The 16,701-nt window shown below is 42.9% G+C and overlaps 1 protein-coding gene across 2 annotated transcripts in view; it reads left to right on the forward strand.

The window, feature by feature from the left end:
• The window catches only part of tp53bp2a (tumor protein p53 binding protein, 2a), a 28,778-nt gene that overhangs the window by 7,423 nt on the left and 4,654 nt on the right, over window positions 1-16,701 (forward strand). Inside the window, exons 3-15 of one of the 2 annotated variants that reach the window (XM_070915806.1) lie at window positions 2,576-2,723; window positions 4,241-4,354; window positions 5,774-5,844; window positions 6,728-6,829; window positions 7,980-8,154; window positions 8,343-8,524; window positions 8,639-8,803; window positions 9,061-9,099; window positions 10,671-10,718; window positions 12,024-12,207; window positions 14,832-14,954; window positions 15,170-15,291; window positions 15,382-15,790. In XM_070915806.1, the coding sequence (XP_070771907.1) occupies window positions 2,576-2,723; window positions 4,241-4,354; window positions 5,774-5,844; window positions 6,728-6,829; window positions 7,980-8,154; window positions 8,343-8,524; window positions 8,639-8,803; window positions 9,061-9,099; window positions 10,671-10,718; window positions 12,024-12,207; window positions 14,832-14,954; window positions 15,170-15,291; window positions 15,382-15,790 (1,882 nt within the window). The remainder of the gene's footprint in view (window positions 1-2,575; window positions 2,724-4,240; window positions 4,355-5,773; window positions 5,845-6,727; window positions 6,830-7,979; window positions 8,155-8,342; window positions 8,525-8,638; window positions 8,804-9,060; window positions 9,100-10,670; window positions 10,719-12,023; window positions 12,208-14,831; window positions 14,955-15,169; window positions 15,292-15,381; window positions 15,791-16,701) is intronic. The other variant, XM_070915807.1, reaches the window with a different exon arrangement.

The following is a 16,701-nucleotide window of genomic DNA, read 5'->3' on the forward strand; positions in this document are numbered from 1 at the left end:
ACAAAGTGCTAACTCATCTAGATCGAGGCTAGGGCTTGGTAGTGGTGGCCCTGGATCATTAACTTTAGTGCTGAGGAGAATTGGCTGTCAGCGTAGGCATTGCCACCCCCAAGACTCCATTCCCCTCTCGTCAGTGTTTCTGTCTTCTCACTCTCTTTCAGTCCTGCGTTCCCCCTCCCCATCCTCCACCCCCCCTCGCTCTGTTGTCTCTCTTCACTTTCCAAATATTAACAGGGTCATTTGAATGTCCTGCATTGCCGGGAAGTTGTGATGATGTCAGCTGCTCTGTGCTGATCTCAGATTGTTTTTTTTTGCTAAAGGCACACTGATGAAATTGATACCAGTTATGGTTTTCTTTTAAATACCGGCTCTGACAGTGTTATTTATTATGTCAACTGATTCCAGTTTAGTTCTCAACTACATGCCACAAACTGTAAAACTATTCTGATTAGCAGATAGGGAAGGAAAAGTCTTGGTTTCGGCTTTGTTCTCCAGGGTGGTCTTCCATCACAGAGTTGTTAGGTCCTTCTTATGGCCAGAGACGAACACAGGGGCAATGTCTGTTTACAGCTTTGTGTAATGCCGATTACTGACAAGGATGACTCACTCCTGATTCGCTCTATTGATGGGGATCTTTCATTTACATCCCTGTGGAACAAACCAGTTGAATCACGTCCTCTGAGTCATACCACTACCCCTTGCTTCCACCTTCACCTCAATAGGAAAAAACAAACTTTCTCTAGTTGTATATGTTGCTAAGGAGAGTCTACATGTCACCTGCCCACTCTTCATTTGAAGAAGAAAAGGGGAATAAAGCCACTTATCTTAAGGCTGTTGTGCCTTGAAAAGCAACCTAAATACTATTGTTTCTGCACCACGGATGCAGCTGTCTGCATGCTCCCCCCCCCCCCCCCCCCCCCCCAAGCCCTTTGTGCTTGTGACCCTGCTGACCTGACGTTCCCACCATGGCCCCTGTAGGCACAGCCGTTCACGGCAGCATGCTGAGAATAGAAAAGCCTGACGGTCTAACCTGGAATACTATTGAAACAATTCTACACTTTCCAGGTTATTCCAGTTCTTGAGCTGGTGCTTTTATATTGCGACACTATTGAAGTCACGGTGCCAAAACCTGCCACTAAAACAGAAAGGTTCAATAAGTTCAATTTGTACCATGCCCTGGGACACCTATGTTATAATATTGGTTTTATTACGGCTTTATCAAAGCTCCCACTCCTATCGTGTGATCAGATTACAGAAGGGAGCTTATTCCAGCACAGCCCTAAAGCCTCTTAAGCATACATCTGTATATGATCACACGGAGACACTGTTTTTCACCTTCACGTTAACTGTCAGTGTTTGTATAGGTTTTAGAGTATTACATAAGCAGAATATGACATTTCACTCCCGGATGCGCATTTTGACTGTGTAAATTGACTGTCAATTTTTAACATAAGCCTACTTTCTTTTTGTGTTTTATAACTGTAGAGGTAAATAATATCATGCATATGTGTTGATTTGAGAATTTCTTTAAGATTTCTCAGCTCAATGTGTTTATTTTCTGTCTGCAGTGGCTGAAGGTGTTCACATTCCACATCTATCAGTGGCAGTCCATTTCTTTTTAGAAAGTCCTCAACTAGTCTCTACCATGTGTCAATCACACGCTGACATACAAATCCAGCATCTCCAGAGTCCTCAGTGGTCTCCCCCGTGGTCTGCTTGGCAGGGGTATTTAATGTGTGTGTGTGTGGGGATAGAGGGACCTCTCACAGTGGTGACAGCACTAGTTAGCAGTTAGATGACGCGAGGTGAAATTGAGTTCTGGGAGCTGGCCTCTGATTCCTGTTGACACAGAGGAATGAGGGCTGGGAAACGGATACTGCTATCTGTAGCCTCTTTCAGACACGCACCTCTTTACATTAATCTGACGGCAATTTAACAAGTCGCTGTTATGTCTGAATAAGCACCCTGGTCACTTTTAAATAAAAGTCACAACAGCAATCTAAGATTTTCGGATAAGAGATAAAATACACGTCTTGTACTGCCTTCTAAGATCACTGTGATAAATGTATTATCTCAGTCATTGTTTATAATGCACAAAATCAGTTTAATAAACTAGGAAACACTGTGAAAGAGCCAATTTTAAGATGTTGAAGAGATTCTTCTTGGATCAGATCAATCTGTGAAAACAATATTCCCCTCACGGTGTGACCAGAGCGGAAGAGGTTAAAAATCTTTGTACAACCACAAAAATAATCTGGCCAACAGTCTCTCCATGTAATTACAATTCACAATACAGTTCATTCCTGCATGGATGAATAAACTAATATCCAGCCGAACACTTTACACACAGCGTGTGAGCAAACAGGAATTAAACGAGAGTCCCAACTGAACGTCCTGTCATTCAGTGTCAGATATTATGAACAGGCAGCAGAATTTGCTCTTTAATAACATTAAACCATTAAACTCATGTGAAAATGTATCAGTAGTTCCAGTGTTAGAGGCGGTGGCGAGCGTTCTTCTTCTGTATCTAACCTGCCTGGCTCTCTGCTTCTCTCTCTCTTCCCGTTGTCCCCAGATGTTCCTGACAGTATACCTCAGTAACAATGACCAGCATTTTACTGAGGTTCCCGTTACCCCGGAGACGCTGTGCCGGGATGTGGTGGAGTTGTGCAAGGAGCCGGGGGAGACGGACTGCCACCTGTCTGAGATGTGGCGTGGATCTGGTGAGTGACAGTGCCAGTTCACCCAGTGTTCTCTATCTACACACAATAAAGAACATGAGATTTTCAGTCACATGTTGTTTTGAAATATGGCCGCATCCCAAGGGACAGGAGTCAGTGTGCAGACACTTGTTTGTCTTTTTCCTTTAATTAGAGGGAAATTGCTTTTCTGAAGTTGACCATATATGGAGATTAGCTTTGTGGTCAACTGCTTGGTGATTTCTTTTTGAGGGGCTTATCTCTTTTAGGTCTGCGATGCAAATGAAGCAGAGCCCATAATCCCTGTAACAAACACAAGCTCCCAGACATCTCCCACATCTCTCAGGTGGGAGGGGGAGTGGAGATTTCATGCCTTTCCCATTTTCCCCATCTCTGAAAGTCATGAGGTATTCAGAATGAAAACTCAAGGAGCCAGGCTTCGTAGCTGTTTCCATGGTGATGCTGCCATAAGAGTGAAGAAAGTGCCAATTATTGTGTTTGAGTACTTCCACAAGTAGCATGTAAAGAGGCTGCTAACTGCTGAAAAGATTGTCTCATTCTGCAGCCATCTCTCACAACAGACCACTGCTGACTCCCCTTGAAAACACAGCAGCAGCATTTTGCCTCAAATTTAGATGTAAAGCTATTAATGACCTGCATATTACAGTCGTTACTGATTTGTTTTGCAGTCATGCCACTATAATAGATCAGTTTCATTGACCTCTACTTGACTGTAATGTGTCAGTCCATTTGTGTAATGAAATGGTCTTAAGCAGGTTGAAGAAAATGTCCAAGGAATGGATGATGAGCCCTTTGGCTTAGTACCAGCCAGAATAATTGACGACACATCACAGTTGTTTTCCCCGAGGTCACTGCTCAGAAAGATCAGCTAGATGCAGATGACGCCACGATTCATAAAACGAAACTTACTTGCAGGCTTGACCAACTTTTGGTGTTGTCACAAGGCCAAAGTTCATATAATTATAATTTTTCAATATTGACTTTATGGGTGTGTTTTGGGCGATAAAACAATAGTAATATGTTCCAGCGATAGACCCTTCAATCATCAATAGCAATAAGAAAGCTGTTCGATAGAACGTTTAATAGTGTCACTTCAATGCATTAAATGCAAACCGCCATGAAAGCACATAACGAATTTGCCCTGGCTCATAAACAACCTGTCATGTCCCTTGATAATGGAGCATGCTACAAGTGACATGCAAACAGCCAGACATTTAACAGTTGTGTTGTTCGATTGCCTCGTCAACATGGGACACAACAACAGAAACAGCGTGGAGTGAGAAAATGACTGCAGACAGTGAGGAAATTGTTAGATTCAAAGTAATGTGGTTATATTCAACCTTTTTTCTCCTGGTCTTTATTTTAAAAAAGTCATTAGAAATGATCAATAATTATCAATATCAACTGAAATGAATTTTTGTTTTTTCGTGATACATTTTTCGTCTGTATCACCCAGCCCTGGTGTGTTTTTACCTCACACTTGAGGGCTGACGTGTTGTTATTATGTATTCCATCTGCAGAGCGAGCTGTAGGTGACGGGGAGAGGATGTTGGATGTGCTCCAACGATGGGGACAACACAGGGCAGAGGTGCGCTTCTTTCTGCGTCACAATCGAGCCCCTAGCAGGGAATCGGGTAAGTGTCTATCTCCAATACACACACCTACCACACATACAACAGATAATGAGGCAGAGGCAAGGGTTTCTATGGTCACTTCTTGAGTCATGGTTTGGACAAGGGCTGTCCTCAGAGAAAAGACATTTGACACCAACATAGTAAACTCCAGAGATTCCTTCAGCCTCTAAACATACATACATCCCCTCTGGCGTTAAGCATTCATGAAAGGAAATTTACATTAACAGCCTGTTTGAGGCTGAGAATGAACCAGACCACCTCTCCTCTTACACTGCAGAGGTTTGGAAATGGCACTCCTAAGACTGCCATCCAGGAAAGGGTTTTATATTAGCAGGCATCAAATCCTTGAACAAGCCTTATTTAGCCGTAGTGTTGGAGGCCAGGCTGAATGCAGGGTGTCCCAGTCACATCGTCATAAGCCTGTTACTTTTCCGTTTTCTTAGGAACACAGAAAACTCTAGTATTTTGGTCGTGCGCTATCCTCTCAGCCCCCAGTTGCATAACTAAGCCCTTTTGCCCCTCACAGCTTGAGTCTGGCCCAGGGATTAGATGGCTGTTTTCCCTTCCTGTTATCTTAGCCTGCTCTTGTTTTCCCACACTGTTAGCTTAGCTCTGCTCTGTCTTTGCCATGCAGTTTTGCATTACCCTTTTCTGTAACCGTGTTTTTATGAAGGACGGGAACATTTGGTCTCTTGTTTCTGTGGTGTTCATATTATTTATGAAAATACTGTCCTACTCAGTCCTACCTGTAGTATTGACTCAGACTTTCTCACCAGACCAGAGGACAAAATGTATTCTCTGCTGAACTGAGCCTTAGCATGACGTTCTGTTCACATAAACACTTAACCAGTGCATGTATTTAACATGTACATTGTATGTCAAGGGTCGTCTAAAACCATTATGCAAGCTAAAGGGCTTTGGTCATGGGCCAAGGCTTTTACGCACGCACACACACACACAAGCTGTCAAATGCCAGTAGCATGGTTAGATATAAGTGCATTTATGTACACAGACCAGCACATACACACACAGTTGTGGGACCCACTGCCAGACGGTTATGTATTAGGTTAAATCCTGAGATTATTGCAAGTCACAAAGACCACTGATCCCAGTTGTTTCCCAGAGGAGCTAAGATCATTCAGCACTAGCCAGCCTGTTTTGCGTAGCTTTCTACTGATCTACACCCTCCTCTGCAGCCAGAAAAAGGCGTACACCTAGGTGTGCACCCTTGTTTGTCAAAGACAGTGACAGGCAAAAAGGCAAGAGGAAGTTCCAGTCATTTTTCACAGCTGTCTGTAAAGGCTCAGTTGCTCAGTTTGCTGTTTCTTGGTTTGGACTAAAGTGATGCATTCGCTTTAGAGGAAGTTCTGCAAAAGATTGAGATGTCTGATGGAGTTTGCTATCGTGTTTGTTACTCAGGTGGCTCAAGAGGCTCAGAGCCGAAGAGGAATGGAGTAAAGGGTCAGCCAGACAGAAGAATGGAGAATGGGGTGAGTTCCTATGTCTTCTTTTGAAAATATCTCTTTGCATACTGAATTATTTTTATTTTATTGTTTTAATTTTAGAAGAAGATCAAAACCCTGAAACTGCTCTCACTGACAAACGCTTTTTATTGCCCCTCATTGGAATAACATTAGGATTACAGTTTTAACTTCCATGGCTCATTGCAGGTACAATGCTCACATTTGTGAAGCTGGAACCATAAAATGTTTCTACATGAAAAATGACAAACAATTATCAAAATAGTTGCCAATTAATCTTCTTTCAATTGATTAATCGACTAATCCTCTCAGCTGTACTTGTACATTTTCATATGTTTTGTATGCAAAAATCTTGATTTTTAAAGTAACTAAAACTGTCAGATAATTGTAGTGAAGTGAAAAGGACAATATTTCTCCCTGAAATGTAGTGGAGTAGAAGTATAAAGTAGAGTAAATGTCCTTCGTTACATTTCACCACTGGGTAGAAGGTGTTTTGATAAATCACCACCAAGACGTTTCCATTTGTACTTCATTCCCGTCATGTGGGTCACATATTTTAATACATAAATTCTGTGACCTGGTTTGTTGTTTTTCATACTTAACAGCAAGCCAACTTGATGATTCGCTATTGGGTACTAATTAAGTCAATTCAAAAACACCCTGCAGTGTATGAATACAAATAAAAAAATAATCAGTATCATAACATGCACATGACTGTTTATATAATTATTAAGTTGAGAATGTCACCTTCTGGAAGATAAATGTTGTACTCACAAAAAGGCCTACATTGGTCCCCTTTTCTGATTCAAGGTTACTCTTATATACGCATATAACAACACAAGGATGAATGTGTTTTCTTTTGTCCGTTGTCCCTCTATTTATCCCTGCCCAGGTGGCAACACCCCGGATGGACATGACACTGGCCGAACTACAAGAGATGGCTGCCAGACAGCAGCAACAGATAGAGGCTCAACAACAGCTCCTCGCTTCCAAGGTGCGTAAAGAAGAAGTGCAAGATGAAAGGGGAGATGGGGACTGGTAGAGAGATGGGTGGATACAGGGGGATGAAGAGGTTAAGTGGTGGAGATGAAAGTAAAAGGCAGAGAAGGAGAGAGAAAATAATGGAGCAAGATTAAAGAGGGGGTTATTGGGAGAAAGTGGGGAGATGGTACACGAAACAAAGGTACTAAAACAAGTCTGGGCACTTATGGAAATTAAGATTCTAAGATCGAGTGCATGTGGTGGTTGTAATAGACAGGTGAGATGAATTGTGGGTGGCTGTAGGTGTAGCGTTTATCATTTGAGAAGCCTGAGACAGCTGCCTGCCTTGGGTTCTCACTGCGCAGGACTTGTCGGTATTTGAAGATGTCTTTTCTCTTGCTTAAGACTTGTTTTTCACTTTGCTCAGGATTTACTGGTGACGGCAGGAAAGACATTTGACAGAAAACAGGCAGGATATAATTAAATACTTGGCTGACCATTTTTCTCCTATGCTTTTTGGAGGGTTTTGCTGTGGCACCGTAAAATGTTTTCATTCTGCTGATTCAGACAAGAGTACTGTATTAAGATTGAAAATTAACTTGTGTCTTTCTCTTTGTGTACCTACTTAAATATGTACCTACTTAAATACGTAACCTGTGTCCATGAACCACGCAACCGTTGTACCTGTGTATGCCTCAGGGTAATATAGCAAGCCAAGGAATGTAGCTTCAAGCAGTCGTGTACTTGCACACAAGTCAAGTCAACAAACGGGCATTACCATCTGCACACATCACCTGTAACAGTACTGGATAGAGACTGTGTTGTGCTTATCTTGGAATGTGTTTGTGAGAGCTCGGTCAGGTGTATAGCACATTGCGTCATAGTGCAAGACTGACGGTTGGTTTTGAAAGTTTAACACTGTTTAGCTGTTTCCTTAACCCTTGTTTTACCAGCCATTTCTTTATAAAGTCATATTCTTTGACAGCCCTTTCACTGTTTGCCCCTAAACATCTCAGCAGAGTATTTAGTTCAGTACCTTGTGTAAGGACTGCAGCTGTTGAGGAAAACATACACAACCATGGATTACTCATAAATGAAAGTTAACAGTGATGTGTTTAATTATGTTTCTGATCTTTGCCCGTGCCTCTCTGTTGTCTCTCCAGGAGCAGCGGCTGCGCTACTTGAGGCAGCAAGAGCAGCGTCAGCAACAGCAGGCCTCTGAGCAGGAGAAGCTGCAGCGCCTCCGAGAGAACATCGAGAACCAGGAAACTCGGCTGAAGAAGGTCCGGGCCCTAAAGGGCCAGGTGGAGCAGAAGCGCCTCAGCAATGGCAAACTGGGTAAGCTTACGGACTTAGTGAATTCATGAATGGATGCCTAGAATAAGACACAATGTCTTTCTTTGACCTCTCTCCTTCATGATATTCTTCACACCTCCCTGCCTCCATCATTTTCACACACCTATTCTCTACCTGTTGCCCCCCCCCCCCTCTGCGTCCCACTCCTCTTCACCCCTCTCCCTCTCTAGTGGAGGAGATAGAGCAGATGAACAACCTGTTCCAGCAGAAGCAGAGAGAACTGGTGATGGCTGCAACCAAGGTGGAGGAGCTCAACCGACAACTGGACCTGCTCAAAAATGGCAAAATGGACAACTTCAATGACAACCAGAGCTCTGTGGCCGAACTAGACCGCCTCTACAAGGAGCTTCAGGTGTGCAGAAATATAATGTTACTAAATGAAAAAAACAATATTTGTTTTAAATGAGCAAAAATGTTGAACTATCTCTTCTCTTTGTCCTTATGTCTTGTCCTTCTCGATGGTCAGCTGAGGAACAAGCTCAACCAGGACCAAAACTCCAAGTTGCAGCAGCAGAGAGAGAGTCTGAACAAGCGCAACCTGGAGGTGGTTTCCATGGACAAACGGATCAGTGAGCTCCGAGATCGGCTGTGGAAAAAGAAGGCAGCTCTGCAGCAGAAAGAGAACTTGCCTGTAAGTATCATCACACCATGACAACTTCCACAACTTCCAAGCATCCACATAACCTGATACAGAACACCCTCACGTATCATATTTAATATTTTATGAAAGGTGTTCACATAGCTTTAATTGTTATTGTGATTTCATCATCAAGTTGTACAGCCACTATTATTCATATCTGCAAATACGTGTTGGAAATGGTTTTGATCAGAGCTCCCCCTAGTGGCCATATGATAAAGGCTGTTTATATCTCTCTCTACCTCCGGAAGCCTCAGATGCCCTGGCATTCAGAGTTCACCCATGCCAACGTAAGGCTCCTTAACCTCACTATCTTCTGTGTTGGAAAAACCTAGTGACCCCCTCACTCGAAGGAGTCATCTCTTATCCGTCTTTTTTTCCATTCTTTGATCTCTCTGTCTGAGATAGCTGGTGGGGATTGATCGTTGTTTTGATCATGTCACTGCATCTGAGTTTGCACTCCTACTTCTTTCAGTCCCATTTGGCAGAAACAACTCCTGAAGATGAGAGAGGAGTAATGAGTGCAGGCTGACATCACAGACGGACAGGAATGTCAGGGGAGATGCTATCTTTTCTGGCTGCGCTCCTGACAGAAACAGGAAATGGCAAATAACCAGTTTACTAAAGGCAAACAACCAACCTACTAAAAAACACTGGCTTTTTCACACAACACATTTTGTAATAGAATACATGACAGGATTCAGAAGATACTAGAAATGAGCAGGCGGAATAACCCAGTCTTTGTACTAGCTCTAATGGGTGGTAAGGTTTTGGCTGTGAGCTCGGTGTTCCTGCTCCTCTCTCCCTTACCAAGAGTTGTTTTGAACACAAGTTGCCATGGGACTGTAAATAAGAGTCAGCAGACACTGTGAGGAAGAAAAATTAACATGTTCACTGCTTGAGGTTGAATGCCTGTGTAGAGGAGAGCAATGATATAAGGGTGGCCGAAAAGAAAACATAATCATTCTGATTGGATGGTTTTATGTTTTCATCCTCCTTGCAGTCATTTCTGTAATTATGTTTTCCTGATCAGGTCGACCTCCTCTCAGACATAATTAGGGTGTTTCATTGGTCTTCATCATTAACTTTCTTTCTTGCAACCAAATTAACATTCAACCAATTAACCTCAAAGATTGTTTTTCATTTGTAATACAAAGCACCAAGCTGTTTGAATTCAGTGCCATCAGAGATGTTTTTCTTATATATTCAAGTATGTGGTATGCAATGTTTACTAAGCAAATGCAGTGTACAAGATCTTAAGTGGCCTATAAGTTAGAACATAAATAATAAATGCTATAATGGCTTTTTAACAAATCCCCCTGAAGCTCTGCAGAAAGCCTTTTACATAAATGAGCAACTTGCACAGAAAATTCTAACTTTTAAGAAGCTGAACTTCTCTTTTGTCACCTTGACATGTATAATAAACTAGTAACAGAACAGAGAAAGGTGTACGCATGTGTGTTTGTATGTGTGTACTTGCATGCGCGTGTGTGTGGGTGTGGGTGTGTGTGTTTTTAGAGATGAAGGCCTGAATAGGCCCTAGTGAGGAGGTGATTTACCCACACCCTGCTTGGAATCATAATGAGTGGCCCTTTTTCACACCAGCACAAAGACACACTCCATCTAAGCAGCTCTCTCCTCCAACCAAACAGCAAGCGTCTGGCTGACATCATCCAACAAGCACGTATAACCACACTGACTGAAGAGGGGTAGTCGGAGAGCTGCCAGCCTAGAGTCACCCCACACCATCGTAGTCACATAGTTCAGGAAACACTCAGAAAAGGCTGATATTAGATTAGAAAAAGGGGATTGTTCGGTATTTTGAACTGCTGTTGCATGTTTGTGCTTTTGTTTTTTCAAGAATGGCTATCCTGGTAAAGAGAGGGCTTCAAAAGACACTCATCTTCAGGTAACTAAACTAGTATTGGAGCTGAACATACATATGTGTCTCTTTTCTTTCTGATCTGACCTCTTGAGTGTGACTTGGCACATCGGATCCCTTTTATTTGTTTCAGACTCTTGATGAGCAAAGTGAGCTATGTTCCTCTTGTTTTAAAGGGACAGCTTGTCATAATGTCAGCAGCTGTAGGATAAGTTTTTGTCCAGGGGTTGAGCTATATTTTGAAAGATAGTTTAAGTACATAACCCAGGTTTGAAGTGAAAGTTAATCATTGTGTTTTTGGACTTGGAGAGCATAAAGGCATTTATTTGCTTCTGTAAGGTGTATGTATAACAAAGTTACTGTCTTCAAACTTCAAGACAGGATTTAAAAGGTTGTACTGTCTGTGTGGATTTTACATTACATCTGTCTTGTAACATGTTTTATAAAAACATTGTGCTATTAAAACAAGAGGGTTTGAGTATTTTATAAATCTTTAATCAGTAACTGTAATCTATGCACTTTCTTCAAGCAGTACAGTTATTCAGAAGTAACTAAACAGAGCAATGTAGTTCAAGGCAGGGCTCAGAGGATGGCGATGTTGGTTTGTCATTCCAACATTTTGGAGTAAAATATCCCAATTACTTGGTGGATTGCCAATTTGTTGCGCTTATAGACATTCATGGTCCTCAGAGAAATAATTACTTGGATCCCCTGACCTGTCATCAAGCCCCACCAGCAGGTCTGAATTTGCACTTGTCCAAGACTTCACTTCATGACAGTACACCTCAAAAACTCTCACTGTAATGACCGTTCTGCTAGCATCACCCACATGTCAGAAAAATTAAGACGAGTACCTTACAAAACACTCCCATGCTAACCACAATAAATCCCTTTTGATTTGTGTAATAACATGACCCCTCTGGCGCCACCCTCAGGCCAAGTTTACATTTTTGCCTCTCTAGTGGCAAGGACCTAAGAATATTAAAGTTGTCTCGCCATTTTTCATTCATCATACAATTTTGGTTTTTTTTGTTATGTAACGAACATTATAGCCTTAGGGAGCTGCTATAGACTTTTAGTGCCTCAATATTAACCATAATTTCAGCATGTTTTCTGTGACACTCATCTCAATCTGAACAGTTTTTTGTATCATTACCAAAACCTCAGAAAAAGATTTGGTTACCATATTGTCATCTATATGGTTGTGTCTGAATAGTGTGTTCTCTCTGTCTGCTGTCCACAGTAATACAAGATATTTGAAATTACTCTCACTGACCTTTGCCGTTCTGACAGACTCCTCTTTTCTTTCTCTCCTACCCTTTCCCTGTACAGCTGCCCTCTGATGGCCAAGCTGGACAGCAGTCAGGTCCGTCTCGTGTGGCAGCGGTCGGCCCATACATCCAGTCGTCCACCATGCCCCGGGGCCCAGTGAGGCACGACCTGCTTGTAAAACCAGCCTACCCAGACGGCACTGCCACCCTTCCAGCCCACGACCCGCAGAGCAAGGCCGGAACAGGTGAGCGACTAGAGACAACACACCGTCTGCAGCCTCTCACCTCTTAACTCAAGCCTTTTCCTTTCTAATGATTCAGATCTCTGCTCGGGCCGACTTGGCAGCAGGCCTTCACTTCTGTCCCTTCTGTCATTTTATCAGCTAAATTTGGAGATTGCTGAGTCTGCAACAGCTCACTCAGCAGCAGAGTTCAACAATTAAGCTTACATTTTCAGATCACAAACATATAAGGAAACTAGTAGCAAAGAGTCCTCAATTACTGTTCCAGGTGTTTCTTTGTGTATGTCACCATGGAGTGTGCTATGTTTTTTTTTTTTTAATTGAAATGTGACGAGACTGTCCTGCCTCCAGCAGGAGCAGAGGAGTCTGGGACACCTACTGGTTGCGATGTCACTCTGAGCTCAGAAGGTAGCTAGTTACCTCCTGGATAGTGTGTTGTGACTTTGTATTTCTGAGCCTGAATATCGAAGAACTTTTGATGTGTTGTTTTGCAGTGAGTGAACCAGTTTTTCATTGTTTTTCTTTTCCTCGGTGTGTGTCTCTTTGTGCCATTCTTCATATCAGCTCGCACTACACTCTTAGGTAGGTGTAGGGAGTTATTTATAAACAGGCGAATTAGCAGATGTTTTAAATAAATGCTCACTGTAATAACCAGACTGTAAAGAAATATGAACATAGCATAGCACATTCTGCTCAGCTTTCAGCATTCAGCAGTGGTCTTTGCTGCTTGGTTCATATTCATACTCAGCATCTTGACTCTTGTAATCAAAACAATCCACTGGCGAACATTGATTTACAGTGAGAGACAGTAGATTAGCTGGATCTGAGTGTGATTGCATATTTCTTCAGACGGTCAGTCCTGATTTTTCATGAGAACTAACTGCTGATTCAAAATCCTGATTTGAAACCAGAAAAAGACAGTCAGGCATGTCTGACATTGATTTTGGACACACACACAGCATGCCTGATCTAAAAGTTAGTTTTTTCTTTGCACTACAAAACAAAGCCCAAATAAAAGTCAGGTATTTTTCTTCTTTTTCTTGTTTTTGGTAAGCTGTTGTTGCACCAGCACCCTCTCCCCACGGACTGCAGTTGCATGTGTGCTGTGTAGTGGAGGGGAGCGGGGTCTGGCCAAACCAATGATGGACCAGAGCAACATATCCCACTTAAAGATGTTCTTTGTGCCATCCTCCATGCAGTCATTTTTTCCTCACGCGCTCCATCTCTAGACTCGCTCTCTTAGCCCTAAATCAGTCCCCCAGTGGATAGTGGGCCAGCAGTGCGCTTCATGTTATTAAAAATGAATGATCCGACACCAAAATTAGTCATTACAAAACAACAGCAGAAGGGACCCTCCCTCTCTCCCTCACTCTCTCACCTCCTCATCAGCCCATGTTTTCCTTTTTAATGCAATTCCACATACAGGAAGTAGAAGTAGCAGGCTTTTCCCGGTCTGTCATGATGTTGCACGCAATTATTTCTGCATGCTGAGTTGATTTGCAGTATGGGAAGAAGAGAGATAGAGATGGGCGGGCACGCAAAGGAATCTGCTCTTGGTATACACCCATTCCCAGTTCCTCTCTAGCAGGGACGTTGTGCAGAGTATCAGGCAGGCTCCTGGGGGTTGTTCTGGTCTCTGTGTGGCCCCTCAGGGGGGCCCCTGCCCGGGCCCAGCCAATAGCATGTCTAGAGCAAAGGGAGATCTGGAGCTCTAAGGCTACTTTGTTTTTCTTGTCTTCCGAATGCATCTTCCTCAGAAGCCATGTTCTTGCTTAAGCCTCTGAAAGAGCTGCGGGCTAAGAGAAAAGGTACACACTTGTGTTTGTGTGTTTGCGTGCGTGCTCCTCAACGGCTTTGTTTCGATGTGTTTATTTTTCATGAGAATGATTCTCACTGAAAAAGATGAAAAGATAAGATATTTTCATCATATCCTAAAAATCTTTGGTCCTGTTTGCTTGTTTTGCTGTTGTTTGTTAAAGCGTGGTTGTTGAGCTTTCTCCTCATTTCTTTTTCTGCCGCTCTAAATGGGTCAGTTGGAACAAACACATAACCTTCAGTTGAACTGACATTCTATGTGGATTTCTGACCAACCCAATCAGGTCTCGTTCACAAAAATGTGTGTGTGCATTTGTTGGTGTATTTGTATAACACCTCTTGAGAGGGAGCATTTAACTATGGTCTCCAGGCACTGCGATGGAAATCATTATGTGTTGAGCATCTTTGATGTGATGCTGATCTTGCGAGTTGCAAGAGCCCCACGCTTTTGTGGCTCATCTGACTGTGGATGTCTGCGGACATGCATGGCCACTGGCTGGGTCTTAGTCAGTCAACCAAAAAAACAAATGATGAGTAACAAGGGGGGCAAAATGCTACAAAATCCACTGTTCTCTTTTTTTTTTAAATCCACGATTATTTGCTCTGTGTGACTCTAACACACATAACATAACTCACTGCTCTTTGTGTTTATCTGGATAGGTAATATCTGAAGCTATTACATGCTTGATTACATTTCTATTACATGTATTGGTGCTGTGTTTAAACGTTAACATATAGCATAGGATTTTTCATAGAAATAAAGATTAAACACTCCCTGCATCTCTTTTTTTCTCCTCCTGCGGGTCTTCCAGGCCTTCAGCCGTCCAAGCTGGGAGACTGGGGCTCTTCAAGTCCAGAATCCAATACGAATGGTCATGGTCCAGCTTCAACACTGCCACGAATGACCTCTCAATCCAACTCTAACATAGAGCAAGGTAAGAGACATACATGCAAACACCTCATGCACATAGAGTATTTCCATAGAAACTGCACTGCAATCCCTTTCTGTAATGTGAAAACACAAACAACTGTTGATAAGGCAGAACAGAAGCTTCCAAAGGAGCTTCTATTTTCTGTCTTTTTATGAGTCACGCTGTGTCTGGACATGAGACGAAACTGATTACTGCCTCTACATGTGGTCTGTGGACAGATGAGACGGAACTGAAGAAGGACAGGAAGGTGCGTCCATTTTCCATGTTTGAGCCAACGGGGGCTCCCACCACCTCCCTCCGCAAAAACCAGAGCAGTGATGACCTGGTCAGGGACGCTCAGGTGAGAGGGAACGAAAACACACTCCTTACATGCTCACAGGAAAAGAAATCACTAGTCAGATGGCATCTAATTTGCTATCTCTCTCTCCAGTCTGCTCCCAAGGCTCCAGTCAAGGTGCCTCCTCCTGTGCCCACCAAACCGAAAGGCCCTGGTGTCGTGCCCTATGGCAAATCAGGCCTCAACACAGGCACCTTCCCTAAAGCCAAGCCCCACAGCCAGCAACCCCAGGCTGCCCAAGGCCGTGGCCCTCTCCCACCCTCGCAGAGCCAGACACTCCCCCTACCCTCCAAGCAGGACACTCCACCTGCAGCCACAGTACGGCCCTTCACCCCAGAGCTGCCCTCCTCCAAAGACTCCAGCTTGAGTAAGCCCCAGACCTTAGCGGCCAGCTCCATTTACTCCATGTACACGCAACAGCCTGGCTCAGGGAAACCCTTCCTGCCTGGTGTGCAGGGCGCTCTCAACAGGTCTCAGAGCCGCACCAATGGATTTGTCAGTGGTAAGAATATCCAGTAACTTTTTTAATTTATTTAAACGTTGTTGTTGCAGTGACACAGATGTGGTCATTCTGATTTGGGCTCCTGGATAGTAGACTCAATAGTAGTAGTCTGTCCCGTCATGAACGCATCCTTTCTCTTTGTTCTTTGCTTTTGCACTTACTGCTTAATCTAACCTTAGGCAGTCCTATCTTAGAACAAGCTTCAGCTGCATTTAGATAGATTACATTGTCAAAATAGAAGGACACGCTTTGAATTAAACATAAATCCACCGTAACACACAAAATCCAAAAGTATCTGTACACATACCAATCTTCAGATTTACATATCAGCCTCTGAAAAAGTGTCCTTTTGAGTGGACTAATGCTGGAGTAAAAAAACAAGATCACAAATGTGAACATAAGATTAAATCTAGACTTAAGCAAGGGCAAAAAAAAGTAGTCTTGTGTCACTGGAGATATATTCCCTGTAAGGTAAATCTGCCCTGCTGCCGTTCTCGACAGCATACTCGACAAGAAAATATTCACACGCCACTGACCAGAGGAGCAGCTAGAGAGGCTAAGCCATCTGTTACATCTTCCCTTTTCAAACACAATCACAGGCAGCCGGACCTGCTGCTTCTGACTGGAATTGTGGAAATGAAATGGAAAAAATTTGTATCCAGCCCTGAGTCTGTTCAGAGAATTTTCATGTAATCTGAGCCAGCTCTATAAGATGAATAGAAAATTATTATTATTAAATTAATATTATTAAATTATTATTAAATACATTTAAGGGAAACAGGAAACAGGTAATTAAAAGAGAGAGACCCCTCCCTGACAGATAGAGGTGGAGAAACCAAATAAAGAGTGTAAAAAGTACAAGCATGTTTTTACAGTCATAAAAGCACAAGCAGCATGTTTAGGGAAAGAAT

Source organism: Enoplosus armatus, chromosome 12 (genome assembly GCF_043641665.1).
Source record: "Enoplosus armatus isolate fEnoArm2 chromosome 12, fEnoArm2.hap1, whole genome shotgun sequence".
NCBI classification, from domain to species: Eukaryota; Metazoa; Chordata; class Actinopteri; order Centrarchiformes; family Enoplosidae; genus Enoplosus; species Enoplosus armatus.